This window comes from Symsagittifera roscoffensis, chromosome 5 (assembly GCF_963678635.1).
Source record: "Symsagittifera roscoffensis chromosome 5, txSymRosc1.1, whole genome shotgun sequence".
Lineage (NCBI taxonomy): Eukaryota > Metazoa > Xenacoelomorpha > Acoela > Convolutidae > Symsagittifera > Symsagittifera roscoffensis.
Window position 1 is genome coordinate 38,955,852 of NC_087066.1, and position 17,270 is coordinate 38,973,121.

Here is a 17,270-nt window from a genome sequence, read left to right on the forward strand (position 1 = left end):
CTTAACTTATTAATATTTTCAAAAAACTCCCGAAGAAATTTTTCTCTGCCGAAGGCCGCTACTTAGGCCGTAGGACTTATCTCTACTAATTTGACGTATACGTATCTAATATAACCTATACGTGTAAGTTGAAGCGTTTTTATCATCAGTAAACCAAACTCAGCCTACTACCCAATCACTATAATTCATGCTAAAGTGCTCAAGAAACATTCCATTTTCTAAATTAAAGGAATATGTGTTCCATTGTTCAAATTAAGATTACCCTAAGTTGAGTGAAAAATTGATTCAAAACGTCCAACATATAATAAAGTCTTTGCACTCTTTCAAAATCTTCGTTAGTTCTAGGGTTAGTCTCACTTTTCCTTAGCAAGACCCTAGGAACTTACAACCTAAAATTACGGGAGGATCTTTTGAGTGTTTTTTTTCTACAAAAAATTAGGGTGGTGTTTCACAAAGTGTTCTAGAGACAACACATAGAAAACATCAATTCGAACAAAACATCAATTTTAAAGTAAACAAGCGCTTAACCACATATAAATTTGAAAACTGACGTTTAAGCTTTTAAATTTTATCCATTTATCTGATTTGCTATAGCGATGTGAGCCAAAATTCAGGTGTAATTTTCTTTTTACGGAAACTTTTAAGAACACAAAAGCTAAAATTTGTGAATTGATGTCAAAAATTTCAACACAGGGTAACACAAAAATTTGAAAGGAATTAAAAAGATCCAGTTTCTTAAATTGAAGTCAAATACCATTTTCTTTTTCAAAAAAATTTGTCAAGATTTTTTAATTTTGTTTAAATTGACTTGAAAAATCACCAAAAATTTTATTTCTGAAGCGTAATTTATGAGACAATTTTAAGTTTCAGCTTCAGAAATAAAAATTAAAAGCAAAATTTTTCTACATTATAATCCAATTTCCAAGTTTTAAACTAGGTGTTACGAGTCACATTGTAGCTTAAGTAATAGTAAGAAAAGCCTAATTGCATGTAAAAAGCTTGATAATCTTTTTGTAGTATTCAATAATAGAGCAAAAATTTCAATTTGTTAGAAAAACAAACAATTACAATAAAGCGAAAACCTAGCATTAATTGATAAGTTATTGTAAGTATTAGGCTTGAGAAAACAAATTTTGAGAAAACAAATTCAGTTTTGAGCGTCGGATTTCTACTTTTAAGGAGAATTAATGGTATTAAAACGAGCCTAAAAAAATAATACTTGGTTATCAAGTGTGAATATTACGTTTCATAGCTTGATTCACAAAATTTTGTAACAAAATTTTTGTTTTTGTTTGGTTTAGAGTCCTTATTCTGAGAAATATAGTTAATAAAAGAGAACTCAAACACAAAAGTCACTTTGAAACATCTAAAATGAAGATTTTGGAAGAAATAATGAGCATTTTAGTTAGTAGTAGCTTTGGCTTAGATTTTTGGAGATTGTTTGATTTTTCTAATTCTTTTTTAACGCTCAAAGGGATAAAAATAAACAATCTAGTCCTAAAACTCAAATTCGAGTCTGATTGTCTTCTAGAAAATAAACAGAAAATAAACAATCTAGTCCTAAAACTCAAATTCGAGTCTTTAAAACTAAATTGTCATGACATGGTTTGTTTTAAAATTTTCAGTTTTAGCACAAAATTCAAGTTTATTGAAAAAAAAGCATGTCTTTTCACTAAGAATATCATAAGCCTAAGATACTTTCACCCAGTAGTCAAAAACTGATATTTTTACAGTTTTACACTTTTTGTCTCTTTAGTCTGTCTTTTGACCAATTTTTCGTCCTTTCTTTAAGTCCAAATTTAAAGTTGAGAATTTAAGTTTCAAGTTTCAAAATGAAATTTCAGTTTTAGAAAAAATGTAGTTTTCGAGTTGAAAAATTGTTTTTTTTTTCACCAAATGTATGGCTGCAAAGCATAACGCTGGAATCCTGGCTTAATTAAAACAAGTTTTTACTTTTTAAAACAAAGATTTCCGTCAAAGTTTTAGTTTTTAGAGATCATGTCAAGACAATCAAACGTTAAAGTTCAGTTTTTTAGCTAAGCCAAGCTAATTAAATTAAATTTTTATAATTTCAGTTAAAACTGAGGCGGTTTCTGTGATTGCATTTTTCTAAGTATACAATTATTAGCCTAGCAATGTCGTAAATTACATTGTCATATCTTAAAAAAAGTCACCCTTACTGCACTGAATTTGAATTTTTAAGGTGGGAAACAAAAAGCAAAAAATATATGGTATATTATTAAAACCAGAAAGTCCATTTAAGCATTTTGTATAAGCACCCAAAAGAAAACATACATGAACTGTATATCGTTTTCTGCCAGATTTATCAAGATATAGACACAGTTTTACTCAAATATTTAACCCTCATAGCATTAGCCATACATCTAGAGAAAGACTATCCTCATCAACCCCATTCTAACTCTAGAATAAGCTCAAAATAAAATATTGAAAACAGTAAGAGCACCGCCGGAAAAAGATTTGAAAATTTTGATGCAAAATCTCAGCCTGATTAGCAAAATAAAAATCACAACATCCGAGTAAGGCCTCAAACGAATGCTATAACAACAAGTAGAGATGATGATAGTCTTGGTAGAAGTCCTAGAGTACAAATCAGTGGCAAAAAAAATTAAGTCAACTTTAGTGATAACGAGGGCGGAAAAAATATTTTCAACTAACTCAATCTCTGACAACCACAAAAAACAAGCGTAGATTGACCTCGGTCAATATCCTGTAGGAGAGAAAAAAGTTCTTGAAGTCAAAATTATAATAGACACTGGAGCAGCGTGTTTGCTGATTAATTATAACACATCTTGAATACTGCTAACATTGCTTTTATGGAAATCTTACTTAACGAATATGAAGACGTAGATCAATTTTCCTACATAACTGAACAATTTAAAGACCAATTACTTTTTTTAATGGTGTGAAACCACAAATAAAACCTTAAAAAAGCAAAATGAAGCAGAATAAAGCAAAAAGAATTAGACTGCAACTACATATATGGCTGAGAAACCGAGTTTAGTGAAGACTTGAAACACCTTCGGCCCAAAGCCGATCTAGACTTGGATGTATAATTTAGTGGAATAGGGAAATCAAATGAATGAAACGTTCTGAGTATCTGTAGATTTTTTCAAGCATCAACAAAAATTAACTGAAGGATTCAATTAACTTGCTAAGGTTGAATGTAAATGATTACAAACTAAGTAAGTACGATTTACGATTAATCAAATGTTATTTCCATTCAAGTTCTTCTCAAATATAACTTGGACAGAAACAAAGACCATCAAAATTACCATTGCATTACCAAAAAAGATTAAATTGTTGAGCATCTATTAAAATCAGGCATAATAAGAAAAATGAGAAACAATAATGAAATAAGATTGGAATAAATATTTCAGAATTTGATTCAAACAATAACTTTTGGCCATTAAAATCAATTTCATTACTATTATTGTTCCGACTTTCGATAAAAAGTAACGGAATATTTGTGCTTGGGGTCAGTTTTTTTTTCTTCAGACAAACTTCGACTTTTTAACTAGGCTTTTTTGACGGAATTTTTTATATCATTCAAAAGGTCTTGTTCTCTTAAGCTTAAATTGAAAAGGCATTTCATCTGTGATCATTTTTAGTAAAGTTATGGGGGTTTTAAGATTGCCCTTTTGGTTTACATTGACAGTTTTTTAATAAATTTATTGCCTATTTTTGAGCTCAAAATGTGATTTATATTGACCAGTTTCTTCCTTTGCTGCAGTTATTTTTGCCCAAAATCTGATTCCATTGATGATTTTTTATGATTTCATTGCATATTTTCATCTCAAAATCTGGTTTATATTGACAATTTTCTTCAATCGTTACATATGTTTATTCCCAAAATCTGATTTCCAATGATAATTTTCTCTATTTTTTGTTGCATATTTTTGAGCTCAAAATTAGATTTTTATTGACCTTTTTTGTATTTTTTACATTTTTTTTGCTAAATATCTGGTTTGCATTGATAGTTTTCTAATATTTTTATTGGATATTTTTGAGCTCAAAAATTAATTTTTAAAGACGTTTTTCTCTATTTAATAGGTTGGTTTTTGCCCAGTATCTGACTTACATTGATCGTTTTTTAATATTTTTAATGCATATTTTTGAACTCAAAATCTGATTTATATTGACCATTTTCTTCATTTGTTACATATTTTTTTGCCCAAAATCTGATTTACAATGATGTTTTTCTATATTTTTGTTGCATATTTTTGAGCTCAAAATCTCTTTAGATTGATGATTTTCATGATTCGCGTCATTTGGTTTGAATTCTTTTGTTTTGAGTTTTCAAATAGCATGCTACCGAGAGGAGAAAAATCAATTTTTTTGACAAGTTAATCAATTTTTTTGACAACATAATCGATTTTTTGGGTCCTAGATTTTATTACAATTTTATGGCGATAGCAATACTTTTTGTTGCATTTTTATGGCAGTTTTATGGCAAAAACAATTGATTTTATTGCAATTTTATGGCAAAAACAATAGATTTTATTGCAATCTTTTGGCAAAAGCAATCGATTTTATTGCGATTTCGGGGCGAAAAAATAGATTTTGTTGAGATTATGTGGAGACAAAAATAGATTTTAGTGGAATTATAATAAAATATAATCTTCATGAAAATAATCAATTTTTTTCTATTATAATAGAAAATGTTGCCTTACTTGTTTTCACATAATGGCAACATTTTCGGCAACATTTTCTCAAAATAATCTATTTTTATCCGAAAAACTTCGGTGCGGGAAGCGGAGATTTAATCCGTCTTAGAAATAGTTCCAAACTGGTTGAAGGAAGCTTATTTGTCATAATTGATTTGTTACAAGGAGCGAAATCTATTCTTTTGTGCTATATATGGCGTGTGTTGGGATGATTTTCATAAAAATTTTCTTTAAAAATGTTTTTTTTTTTCATTTTGTTTTATTACATATAATTTTTTAACGTTATTACTGCTCCATAAACCTTAAAATGCAGTCAGAACATTCAGGGATTCGCCCTGATACGAGCAGTCTTGTTTCAGTTTAGCGGAAAACAGTCTATCTTAAGTGATTTGTGCTAAGCTTGCAGTCAGGTGCCGTAAGCGGATGAAAAAGAACAATTAAAATATTTCGTAATTGGTTCAAACCAATACACTTTTAAGGTGGATTTGTATGGATTGTGTTGTTTATCTTTTTTAGTAGAATCATTTCTGTTCATGCTTTACAATTAATAAACAAAAAGACAAAAAGAAACAAACGGTAGCTTGTCTTTTTTTCGGTTTTTACTTCTCTACCCTGGAGGTGACGTTTCCTTTAAGAATGACATGTTGGACCTGTATTTGCAACTATTTCCAAGTTTTTGTCTCAGTTGATTTGTTTTTTTTTAAATTATTTTTCGCACAAATGCTTTTGATTTTTTCGATGTTTTTGAATTTTTTGTTGCTTTTATAAGTTTAAACATTAATCAACTTTTTTCAATTCAAGCAAAAGTAGAAAAATTTTCATTTATTCTTTTTACTTGTTATGGTAAATAATAGGAAAGCGTTTGCATCGCCTTGCTCTCTCAAATCACTGTATTTTCTTCATTAATGTGAAAAACGCTAAATGAACATACGCTGGAATTTTTGTACTCCAATTTTGTTCGACATCTAACATGTTTTTACTTATGATCTATATGAACAACCTCAATTTGTTAAGACCGTGCTAAGATCATTTATTCACTGGAAAAAAAGGACAAACGTAGGAGCTGTACAGCTTATCAAGGCGAACCGCTGCTGTAACCCTGGTAACATGCAGTTTTTCTTGTTTTTTTTATGCGCTAAGTAATGCTGCCTCACCCCCAAGCAACCAGCACAAATCATGGTGCGCCTCAAATATCCGACCTTGAGATTGAGAGGCGGAGACGCAATCACTTCACCACCGCTGCCCTTAATTGATTTTCGATAGAAAACTGAAAATTTAACAGTAATATTTGTTTCTTATATACAAAAGTTCTCCGGGAATGCTCCGAGGGCAAAAATAGCCCGAGAGCTTGAATTTTAAGTAACCCATGTTGTCATGGTTTTCCTTGTGGGTCATGGGTGTAAAATTGTGTATGCATTTTGCACTGGTTTTTTATACTTTTTTTTTAATTACAAGCGCGTATAATTTAAGGCTCTTAAATTGCCTTATAATGGGGTTTATGAAGCTCACAATATCTTTTTTAACGCGCGTGCCCTTCTTCTCAGACATTTTGTTTGCAACTTCCATTTTGATTGAAAATTTGGTACCGAAACATACTAAATTGATTTTAAATTGTGTTGCAGAGCACAATCTTTGGGCTAAAATATCACTTAAGTAGTCAAACATCACAAAAGATCCTTTTTGGCCTGCTTTGTTTGCAATTTTTTTTGCAAAGCAGCAAATGTTGGTAAAATTATGGCCTAAGGGTAACAAAACTCGAGACAACTGCAAACTCGAGACAACCTTAGATCTGCCCCTGCCTTCTTCAGTAATGTGATTTTGATCTATTCACATTTATTAGAAATTCAAACTATTTTGTGTTATTGATGGAGCCTATTTAGCCTGCTTCGCAATTTTAGGCAATTTTTTTAATAAAAATTTGATATATTGTTGGTTTCCTTGCGCGCTAACTTTGACAGTTTGACACGATTGATATATACATATAAAATGAGCAAACAAAAGGCTAAGTTTTAAGACGCAGGTACTGATATACTTTAGTTTTATTGAGATGGCATTGTTGGGAGGAAAGTACTTTTGGTAGTTGTTAGGACTATTGAAAATGGGGATGACATGAACTTTGTTTTCTGTGTTTTTTTTTCTTTTTTTGTTTCATACGCTACATCAGATATACAGTTAATCATAAAAGTTGATCAACTGATAAAGCCCGGATGTTAGTCTAATTTTAGTCTAATTTCGAGCGGGTATTTTTTTCTTATTATTTTTTTTTCTTCATTTTTTGTTGATTATGTTTTATTTACTAACGCTCAACGCGTTCGTATAGTTGCCTCGGATTATACCACACACAAAAATAAACGACATCATTATAAAAAAAATATATATATATATATTTGTTGTAGTTTTTCTTTAAGAATGTGGTCGGAACATTCTGCTGTGTTTGCACAGCAACCGGCTATCTTTGTTAGAAATTTTCATAGCCAATTTTTCAATTAAATTCAATCGAAAGGCTGTCAAACTCATTGATGCTACCTTTATGGATAATCGTTCACAATTATGAAAATTGACTATGGACTTGAAAATAAACTTATAATGATTCTGCCATATGGTTTGTTGTTCCGACTTTAGGCGAAGATGTCAACTCAACGCACAGAGGTGCAGGCAGTCCCCCGACTCCTAACTCGCCCTCGTCGCCCTCGAATTGTGCGGCAGCCGAACTAACCACTGGGAGGAATTCCCCGCGTTTGTTTCAAGGTAAACATAAAATGTTTTTTCCACGTAATGACATTATCGTTTCCCACAATGTACTTTTTCCCACGCTATTTTTAACTATTGTGGGAAAATTATTATGATACAGTTCAATGTATTGTAAAAGTGCTGGGCTCTTTGCCAGTCCACCCGTTTTTATTAATTCTAAATTTCGATTAGAAAAAAAATGATTTCGGATTTTTTTTTTCGAAACGTGTGAGCATGAACAAGTGAGGATGTTTTTTAGTACTTTTTATTACAATCAAGTTGTCGTAAAAACAATTTTTAATTAACTTTATACTGTAGTTTTATGATAAAGGGCCAGGAAAACGTGGAAAAATCCATACTTTGACCACGTGGTTCAATTATAATAAACTTACCTAAGCGTACGAACGGATTATCAAACTAATCAAGTGGTGACATAACTACAGTAACTGGGCATAGAAAGTGCAAATACTAGTTTTCAAGCAATCGAATGAAGTAAAAAAAATTTTCTCGTGTCTGCTAATGTTCTTGTCAACTACAAAAGATTCAGGGTTAACAATTTGATACATAATAGATGAAAATGTTTATTAAAATCTAGCCGGAAGAAACCGTAAATGTTGCTTTCAAGGCTTTGCTGGGCCATTTCAACGGCGTCAGAGAAGCGTTCTTAGTGCCAAAATTTCCCGAAGCATTTAAAGCATTTACAACTTTGGCCTTTAAATTTCTTGGAAAGCTAAGGATATCTGCTAGGGTGGCGTCCCTCATGCTTGAAGGACCAAATGCTTGAAGTTTATTTTAGCTTACTTTCAGCCAATCAGAATTGAGTATTCAAAATCTCAAACTAAGTCGCAAAAACCTCAAATTAAAAAAATATATCCAGGCCATTAGTGTTAACATTGACCGATTAGATAATAAGCAGATGAGTTTTCAAGACTGAAAAATTTTTATGATTTTGACCTCATTAATCTTGATGATTCTCTGAATAGTATTGTGGTTGTAACCCGCAGTTTGTAATGGTTTTGATTATTTTCCACCGATTTAATATATTTTCTGTTAAATTTGACTTCGATTTTGTGAGAAAGGCGTTTAGTCAATAGAAACGCTTAGCGATTTTGATTAATTGAAATTTTCAAGCATTCGGTCCTTCAAGCATGAGAAACCTCCCCATCTTCCTCATATAAGCCTCTCATCACGTAAAACGAAATCAAAAAGCTGTTTAGCTTTAAGACAGAATTTGACCGAAACTCTTTAGTCAATTTCTGTCTATCATTTTTTCTAAATTCTGTCTAGAGTCGAATTCTGTCGAAAACTTTTTAGTCAATTGCCCAAATCTGAGTTGAACTAATCCGTAGCACACTAATTTTTGTAACCTTTTTGAAGTAAAAAAAACTTATGTGAAGGCCTAGCTTTGATCTTTTGCTTCCCTACGAAAACTTTCAAGTCCAAAGTTTCAAAAGTTTTTTTCTTTTTACAGGGAATTCTTGGATTAAGAACACCTCTCTGACGTCGTCTGATTAATTGGCCAGACGAAGCCTTGAAGACAATATTTTAACAAAAAGTTTCATCTGTCATAATGTCACTTTTTCCACCATATTTTCCTAGTAAAAGAAAGGGGACATGTTGCAATTACGACATTCGTTTCACTGAAATATTTCAGTTTTTCATTAAAATGGAGTTGTGCTTATCTGAAGTTTGAGTTAAGTGAAATTTGACAGATTGGATCATTTTAAAATCCTCCCCATAAATCAAGTTGAAGAAAAGAGCATGGTTTTTTAAATGCTCGATTCTGATTGACTGAACATTCCAGCTTAGAACTTTCCAAATTTAATTGCAACAAATCAACAGCTTCCCAACTAATACTTTATTATTGAAATGGATTACAATAAAAAAAAATAGATAAAATAAGACCTAAAAAAAATCATTGATAAATTAACTCCTCCATCAAGTTCAGATTAAAAATGAACGAAACACGATAATTCGATAATTCAACTCAATTGAAAATCCTTGAAAAAAATTTTAATGAGGGAAGCAAGAAAAACTGGTTGTTGTGCAAGTAGCAGTAAAGGTTCTGAAGTTGATTTTAAAATTTTGCTACGACTATAATTTTTTTCGAGCTGTTGCGTATTTTTTTTTGTGCGTGTGAGAAGGTGGAAGCTTTTTTTTCGTCTATATTTTAATAAACAGTTTCATCTCGCATATGTAAGATTTTCCATCAAATTTTCGTTTATTTCATCATTTGATTGTATGTCTATGTCTAAAAAAAGTTATCCCAAACAATAAGCCTGCCAGCTTCAAACAAAGCCAGTTTTGTTGTTTGTGATCAGCGTTTTGATAATTTTCAATTCAGAGTTTTGATGATTTTCAATATACGCTCGATTAATGAAAACAAGTGACATAAAAAGATTTATGCCAAAAAAGACACCAAAAACCAGTTGCAGATGCAGTATTCTCAGCATTGGCAAAGTACGTATGTTTTGCGTCAGTTCTTGAAAATCGATTTACAATAAACGGGGCAAAAGTCGCATTAAGGACTATTTGCAAAAAACTCAATTTTTGCACAAAAAGTGAACCAAGAAATGTCGGTCGTTCACTTTGGCTTTTGTTCGTATCGACTAATATACTTTTGTAATTCAAATACGTCATTCCGAGCACTCAAACTCAAGCATGGAAAATCAAAGTCATTATAGATTTTAAAAAAAAAGAGGAAGTTCAAATTGAACACAAGAAACTCAAACACAACAAGGCAATTTTCGACTAGATGTTTGTAACAAACCATAAACAAATCAAACTTTATTGTCCAAATCTAAGTTGTTTTTATCCTCTGCAATTAAACAACAAGAAAAAAACATGAAAACGGTGTTCTGCCTGGATGCAATTTTGACTGCTGTTAAGACTCTGCTGCTTTCTTCAAAGCAATATTCTAAGAATGAAAAAGCGTCATAACAGCATCTCAGTTCGAATCCTGGCAGAACACCGTTCTAACGTTAATTTTTTGTTGTTTAGTTGTAGAGTACTTAGAAGTACTTCTGTTCACATAGTTTTGTTTGTTTTGATTGCTTGTTCCGACTTTCGAAGAAACTAATGAATATATATTGGAACCTGATCTAGACTACATTTTATGATTGGATAATTTAGATATTTTACCAATGTAAAGTATTTAATATTAACCAATCATGATCCATCTAACTAACAACCCACTTATTTGTAAGTGCTGAAGTTACTTGTAATTTCAGCACCAGAGAGATTTGAATTTAACTTAGAAATTAGTTGGACTCTCCCGAGCACTTCAGCAGCCGCAATAAACCAGTATACCCTAGATCTATTGAGCCTAGCAGAAACTAGTTAAACAACCTGAGACTAGATAGTATAAGAGTAAGATTAGGATCGGTATTAGACTAAGAAGTTGCACGAATCTATCCGGCCGAAAATAAGATAGCGTGACGAGCAGACGGTGTACCCTATCCGAAATTACTCTATGAGTTAACCAACTCGGTCCTAACTCATCTGGTGCGACCATAAGTCTCGAACAAGACCTTAATAGCTTAGAATTAACCAAAATAGATTAGAAATTAGACAAAAACATTTAAAAAATGTTATACGACAATAATTTAATCGAAATGTCTCTACGACTCAATAGATCAGAGCCAATATTCCGAACCATAACAGAACTACCCGGAATTGGAAGAAGACCTCGAACCAGAGACGACATACGACAAAGTAGAAACTTGCCATATAGCTATATGATAGTTAGGCAAAAACCAGAACAAACTTTTATATTTAGAATACTACTAGCAATGAATTTAGATTTTCATTTGCAAACATAAAACCTTGAAGTTAATCTTCAAAATCATTTCAGGCGCTAAACAAAATTATTAATATACAATAACGATTGATAAAAAGATCTAAGATCGTTTTCCTAAAACTCTGCAGTAATATACAAAACATGTTTGAAAAATATTTATTGAAAAATAAAAATAAAAATTAGTAGCATGACAATAAATGGTTAGTAATCATAAATCATCCTGTTGTTCCAGCTCCATCATCTAAAACATAACAGCAATCATAAACCCACTAATATCATCAAAACACTAAATCTTTCCTTTACACACATTTAAAATTTTATTAAAACTTAAATTCACTTAATTTTAAAACCAGATCATCAAGGCTTATCCTTGGATCTTAAATCATTTTCTACTTAATTAAATTTCAAATTTGATCATCAAGGCTTATCCTTGGATCAAACAGAACAACTTTGTTCTCCGCCACCCACTTAATTAGTGTCTAACGACCTCAAACGTCGATTCACTACCCAACCCTTTCTAAAGACCTAAGACTAATAGAAATTTTTAAACAAAACTAATCATTCAAATTAGGATAAACAGTGAAGAACTTCGGTTATTCATCCTTCACTTGACCCCCCCCCCCTCTTACCAGACCCAGGATAAATCTTAGACTTAGTAAGTTTAAAATAGTATCTAACGAACTACTCGCGTTCTAATTATACCTGAACCTTGTGGATCGATTTACTATTCTCCAACCCTTGAACACAATCACTACCCCTAAGTAAGATTAAGTAAGTTAACACCTTAACTTATACTAGCCACGAGAAAGTAAAAAATCATTCTTCGGAATCGATATACTTTTCTCTCCAACCCTGAACAAATAGACCCAGGTTAAGCTAACCAAAAAATCGTAAAAACTAACAGTTTAAGAAAAATAGAAACCATTTAACAACCTTTTGCATCCGTCATCCTAAACCTTATGTCATTTAAAAACCTAGGAAATAAACAAACAATCGTTTTACACAATTGTGAAATAGATAACAAAAAATACGACCTTGTAATCACACCTCATACACAAACAGTTGGATACATTCGAACAAAACGACAAACACTAAAAAGAAAAATAATAACGAAACAAAGACAAATAACACGAAAAAGATTTTCAAAAAATCGAAACGCATTTTCAGAATCAGAAACTAACAGTTTAGACGAACTTTACAAACTAAAAGAATCAATAGATAAAAATTGCCCACTTCACGATCAATTATATTTTTCTGACTCAGAAACAACTTCAAATTCATCAAAAAGAGGAAAAAGAAGAATAAAAAAGCAGTATAAACACAAACCAGTACATTTATACAATTGGAATCAACCAATTCGACACATTAATAATTACATATTAACAGTCATCGAACGAAAAAATGAGCTCAACGCACACCCCAGGTGAAGAAAGTCCAGATGATGATGAAATCTTTCCTTTTATAGTAGATGCAACCACTGATAGAGGACAGCATATATTTTGCAAAAATTTACTATTAAATTTATTTGAACCCGGAATCAGTCCATGTAAAACAGAGTTCCCAGATGTAAAAATCAAAAGACAAATCATAGACCACTACTTAAAAGATATATGCAACATAACACAACAGTATGGAATCTACTCCATAGAATTCACCTCACCAAACCATAATAATAGAAAATATACAATTCAAACAGACGATCTTGATTTAGAATTTTCAAAAGTTTTTTCAGAATATATAAAAAGCATCCAATATCATAACTCACAAAGAGCAAACTCCATATTCACCAATGAAGTTTTCGCAATAATATATAGTTATATTTCGATATTAGAAAACGAAATCCCAATAACAAATGTCTCACCGACAGAAACATCTAAACATTTAAGAGTACGACATGAAATCACACTACTCTCTAGTTATTTAAACATCATTAAAGAAAATTTCACGAAAGACGACGTTTCACAACATACAAAACACGATCTACAAAAAATTTTGGCATGGTTCATAATAGATTATTTCACACACAATATTGATTTAATTGCACAAGCAAGAAAAAATTTTAGACCCCAAAACTCGAACGATGATACCGCTATCACAGAACAATCAGATTATGTTTGGGACCCCGAATGGTCTCATCCCGCATTTATAAGCTTCCCACAATCAATCTCAAGTCAAGCAATAAGTACGATATCTTACATAAGAGATTATGTAAAAGTAATACCATTAACCATTGATGCAACACCATTAAACTATAATACATTTTTGCCCGATACACAAAATAATAGTTTAAACTCTACAGTTATACACAATGAAAACCTCAATGGAACTAGGAATCTTACTCAACAAGATATCCAGACACCATCACACTTCATAAATGAAGAAATTGTACACACAACAACTACACAACAAAGTATTTCACCAATACGCCCAAATTTAACAACACCAAGAAATACAAATCCTTCACAAACACAGGTAACCTTACAATCAACCGTTAAACCTTCGGTTGCCCCTAAATATTCACATATGGATTACCAAACATACAGACCCATGACAATACCATCAAAAACACGCAAAACATTCACTAGAAACAACTTTACAGACCATAATTATAATTATACACATCCATCAAAAACATATAATCAACCACAAAGAAATTTTAACCAATATCCAAGATCTCGAAATTGGGATAACCCAATGACCCAACCTAATTCAATAAATTTCCAAACAAATCCTCCACAGGATCACAGTGAAAATTACCCATTTTTTCAACAAAATAAAAATAAAAAACAGACATCTTATCAAATGGATTATTTATCCTCAGATGATGATTTCTTACAACCAGATATATTTGCACCAAATACTCAAGAATATCGTAGACAAGGAATACAGAGAACACGTACAAATCATAGAAATTTTTCTCCACAACCAATAGATGCACAACATCAACAACCAATTCAACAACAAAATCTAATTAATACACAATCTTTTCAACCAATTCAACAACAAAATCCAATGACTGCACACTCGTATCAAGCATCACAAATGCAAAATGAAATACCACTCCCATATTATCTCCAACAACATGAAATAACAAGAAACCAACTTTCAAATTTTTCTCAAATGCCAAATGCAGCAGAATCATTACAAATGACAATGAATCCATACCTTATGGGTGGATCATCAATAACATCAAACAAACCCCTAATGGTTTTCACAGGAACAGACCCTGAATACTCTGTAGAAGATTATTTAAATGCAGTAACAGCAAACCTGATTTTAAATATTGGACCTGAACCAATTAATACGCCACTACATCAAAATTGGATACATCGACGCACAGCGTTAATACAAACAACCTTAGATGGCGCAGCCCAAAAATGGTTTTCAGTACTACCTCTAGAAATAAAATCAAACTGGAAAAGGTTTACACAGGAATTTTCAAAAATGTTTGACTCCGAAAGAAACAAACAACAACAAAGAGTTTTATGTAATGAAATTCGCAGATTACCAAACGAAACCATCAAGCAAATAGCAGTACGAATCGAAACACTAGTTCGAAAAGCATATTCATTAAATACACACGACTATAAAAACACAAAGATGACAGAAATCTTAATGATGACCTTAACACCACAATTAAGGAAAATAGCAATAAAAAAGAGAGCATCCCATCCTTCTTCAATTCGAGAACCCGATTTAGATTTTCGAAAACTAGTAGACAAATTAGAACAAGCAGAAATCACGATGAAACTAGAAGAAACGGAAAATCTGAAATTACAATACGTTAACAAAATTGAAACGACTCCCACTAATATTAATAATATACAGGAATCAGAAACAGACCTCGTTGAAAAAATCACTGAAATACTCAATATTTACGAAAAGAACCCAAACTTTAAAGGCAAACCATCTTTCAAAAAATGGTGTAATTATTGCCGACGATACGGACATAGTATTTCCGAATGTAGACAAAAACAGCAAGACAATCAAAATAAACCTCAAAAATATAAAGAACCAAATAAATCATTCTATCAATACATGAAAAAAGATCAAAATCTACCGAACAAAACAGTCTACAGCAACAACAGTTCAGGAAAACCACTCCCGAACAATACAAATTATACAAGAAATCAATCACCATATAACTCAAGTTATAGAGGAAGATCACCAGAACGAAGAAACACGAATAATTCATCACAAAATCACTACAATAGACCAAATAGTCGAAATAACTACTCCAGATCAAATTCAAATACACAACGATTTGTTTCTAGATCTAATTCCCAATCAAGAAATAATTACTATCCAAACAATCAATCACGAAATTCATCATACAATAGGAATAGAAACTACTCCTATAATCGAAATAGAAGTTATTCAAACAACCGAAACCAGAATTAGCCGAACAATCAATCAAGGAATAACTCATATAATAGATCGAACTATAACAGACCAAACAATAATTACCAAAACAGATCGCGAAATAATTCACAAAATCGACACTCAAGTTATAATAATCGTTATAGAAATTATTCCCAATCACCACACCGGAATAATAATAACTATAATAATTCTAATAATCGCCACAGAAGTAGTACACCTAAACATCAAAGACAAATCAATCAAGTACAATCTAATCCAGAAACAACATCAGACCCTCCAGGTATTGATGACACAGTAACTGATACGTTACAACTCAATCAAATAAACTGTACATCATCAGATTCAGAAAGTGATACTGAAAACACTCTTTCTATCAATATGATAAAAGTCGAAAATGACTATGAATCTGTCATATATGAACAACCTTTTTCATCACACATATATGAAAATCAATCAGAATTTCTTCAAAATTATTACACTACACCCATAAATTCCACACCAACGACGCAAGAAACAAATGAGATTAACACTACAAATCAAACCAATAAAAATACCAAAACAAAATGCTTGAATACAAACCACATTTATCAAAATATACAAAAAGAACAACCCAAAGAAAAAATTTGGACAATACCATTTCTCTTAGAAAGCCCAAGAAATAAAGAATTTCAACCACCAGACCTTGAAATAGATTTTTTAATTGATTCAGGAGCAGAATCAAACATAATAAACATCCCCACATGGAATGAAATAAAAATTTTACACCCAAAGCTAACACCTCTTGAAACCTCCAGTAAGTTAGCAACAGCACAAGGATCAACATTGATAAACTACGGAAAAATCCAATTATTTCTCCTCCCCACCAGAACAATGGAGCAAAGCAAAATTTTAAATAAGCCATTTAAACAAATATTCCATATCACTGACATTAAATATAATATCATTGGAATACCATTTATTTCGAAGTATATACCAACAATTAACATACTAAATAGTAAAATATTAATCAAAGATAAATATACAAAAACAAAAGAAACATCCTTAACATTTTTTCAAAGATTAAATAAACAACCACCATTCTTTTCAAAATTCTACCCGATATTTAACCAACAAAGGAAACATCTAAAACCACTATCAGAGATATCTATAATTTTTCAATCAAACAAGTTCACCAATATGATAAAGAACAAAACAAACAAAAATTTTATATGTCAGAATTTGAATTCAAACCTATTCACAAATTTTTCAAAATCACAATCTCATCCATAAAATATTTGAAAAATTCGAATTCCGATATCATTTCCTTACATGTCTATAACAACACACCTTACCAAGTAACATTACCTTTAGGACTTTTAGGATATTGTGAAACCAACGCTACAATATCACCAATACACGAAAAAGCCTATCGCGTAAATAATATACTCCAATTACTAGATATTTGCCAATCTACAATTCTTAATGAAGAATTATCTATAAATAATATAATAAGTAACGAAAACAGAAATACGGATTATTTCACAAAAATTCCATATTTCAAACCTACATTCAACATAAGTAACTACACAGAGGACCAACAAAAATTTTTAACAATGTTTAATTTCCAACATTCACAAATAACACAAGACGAATTCGAAAAATTAGCCAAACAGCTAATTAAATATTCATCAGTC

At 31.3% G+C, this 17,270-nt stretch overlaps 1 protein-coding gene across 1 annotated transcript in view; it reads left to right on the plus strand.

Annotated features, from left to right (window-relative positions):
* LOC134846725 (uncharacterized) overlaps positions 1–17,270 on the plus strand; it is a 33,236-nt gene that overhangs the window by 4,603 nt on the left and 11,363 nt on the right. Inside the window, exons 3-4 of the mRNA XM_063864111.1 lie at positions 7,308–7,433; positions 10,416–10,432. Of these exons, the coding sequence (XP_063720181.1) occupies positions 7,308–7,433; positions 10,416–10,432 (143 nt within the window). The remainder of the gene's footprint in view (positions 1–7,307; positions 7,434–10,415; positions 10,433–17,270) is intronic.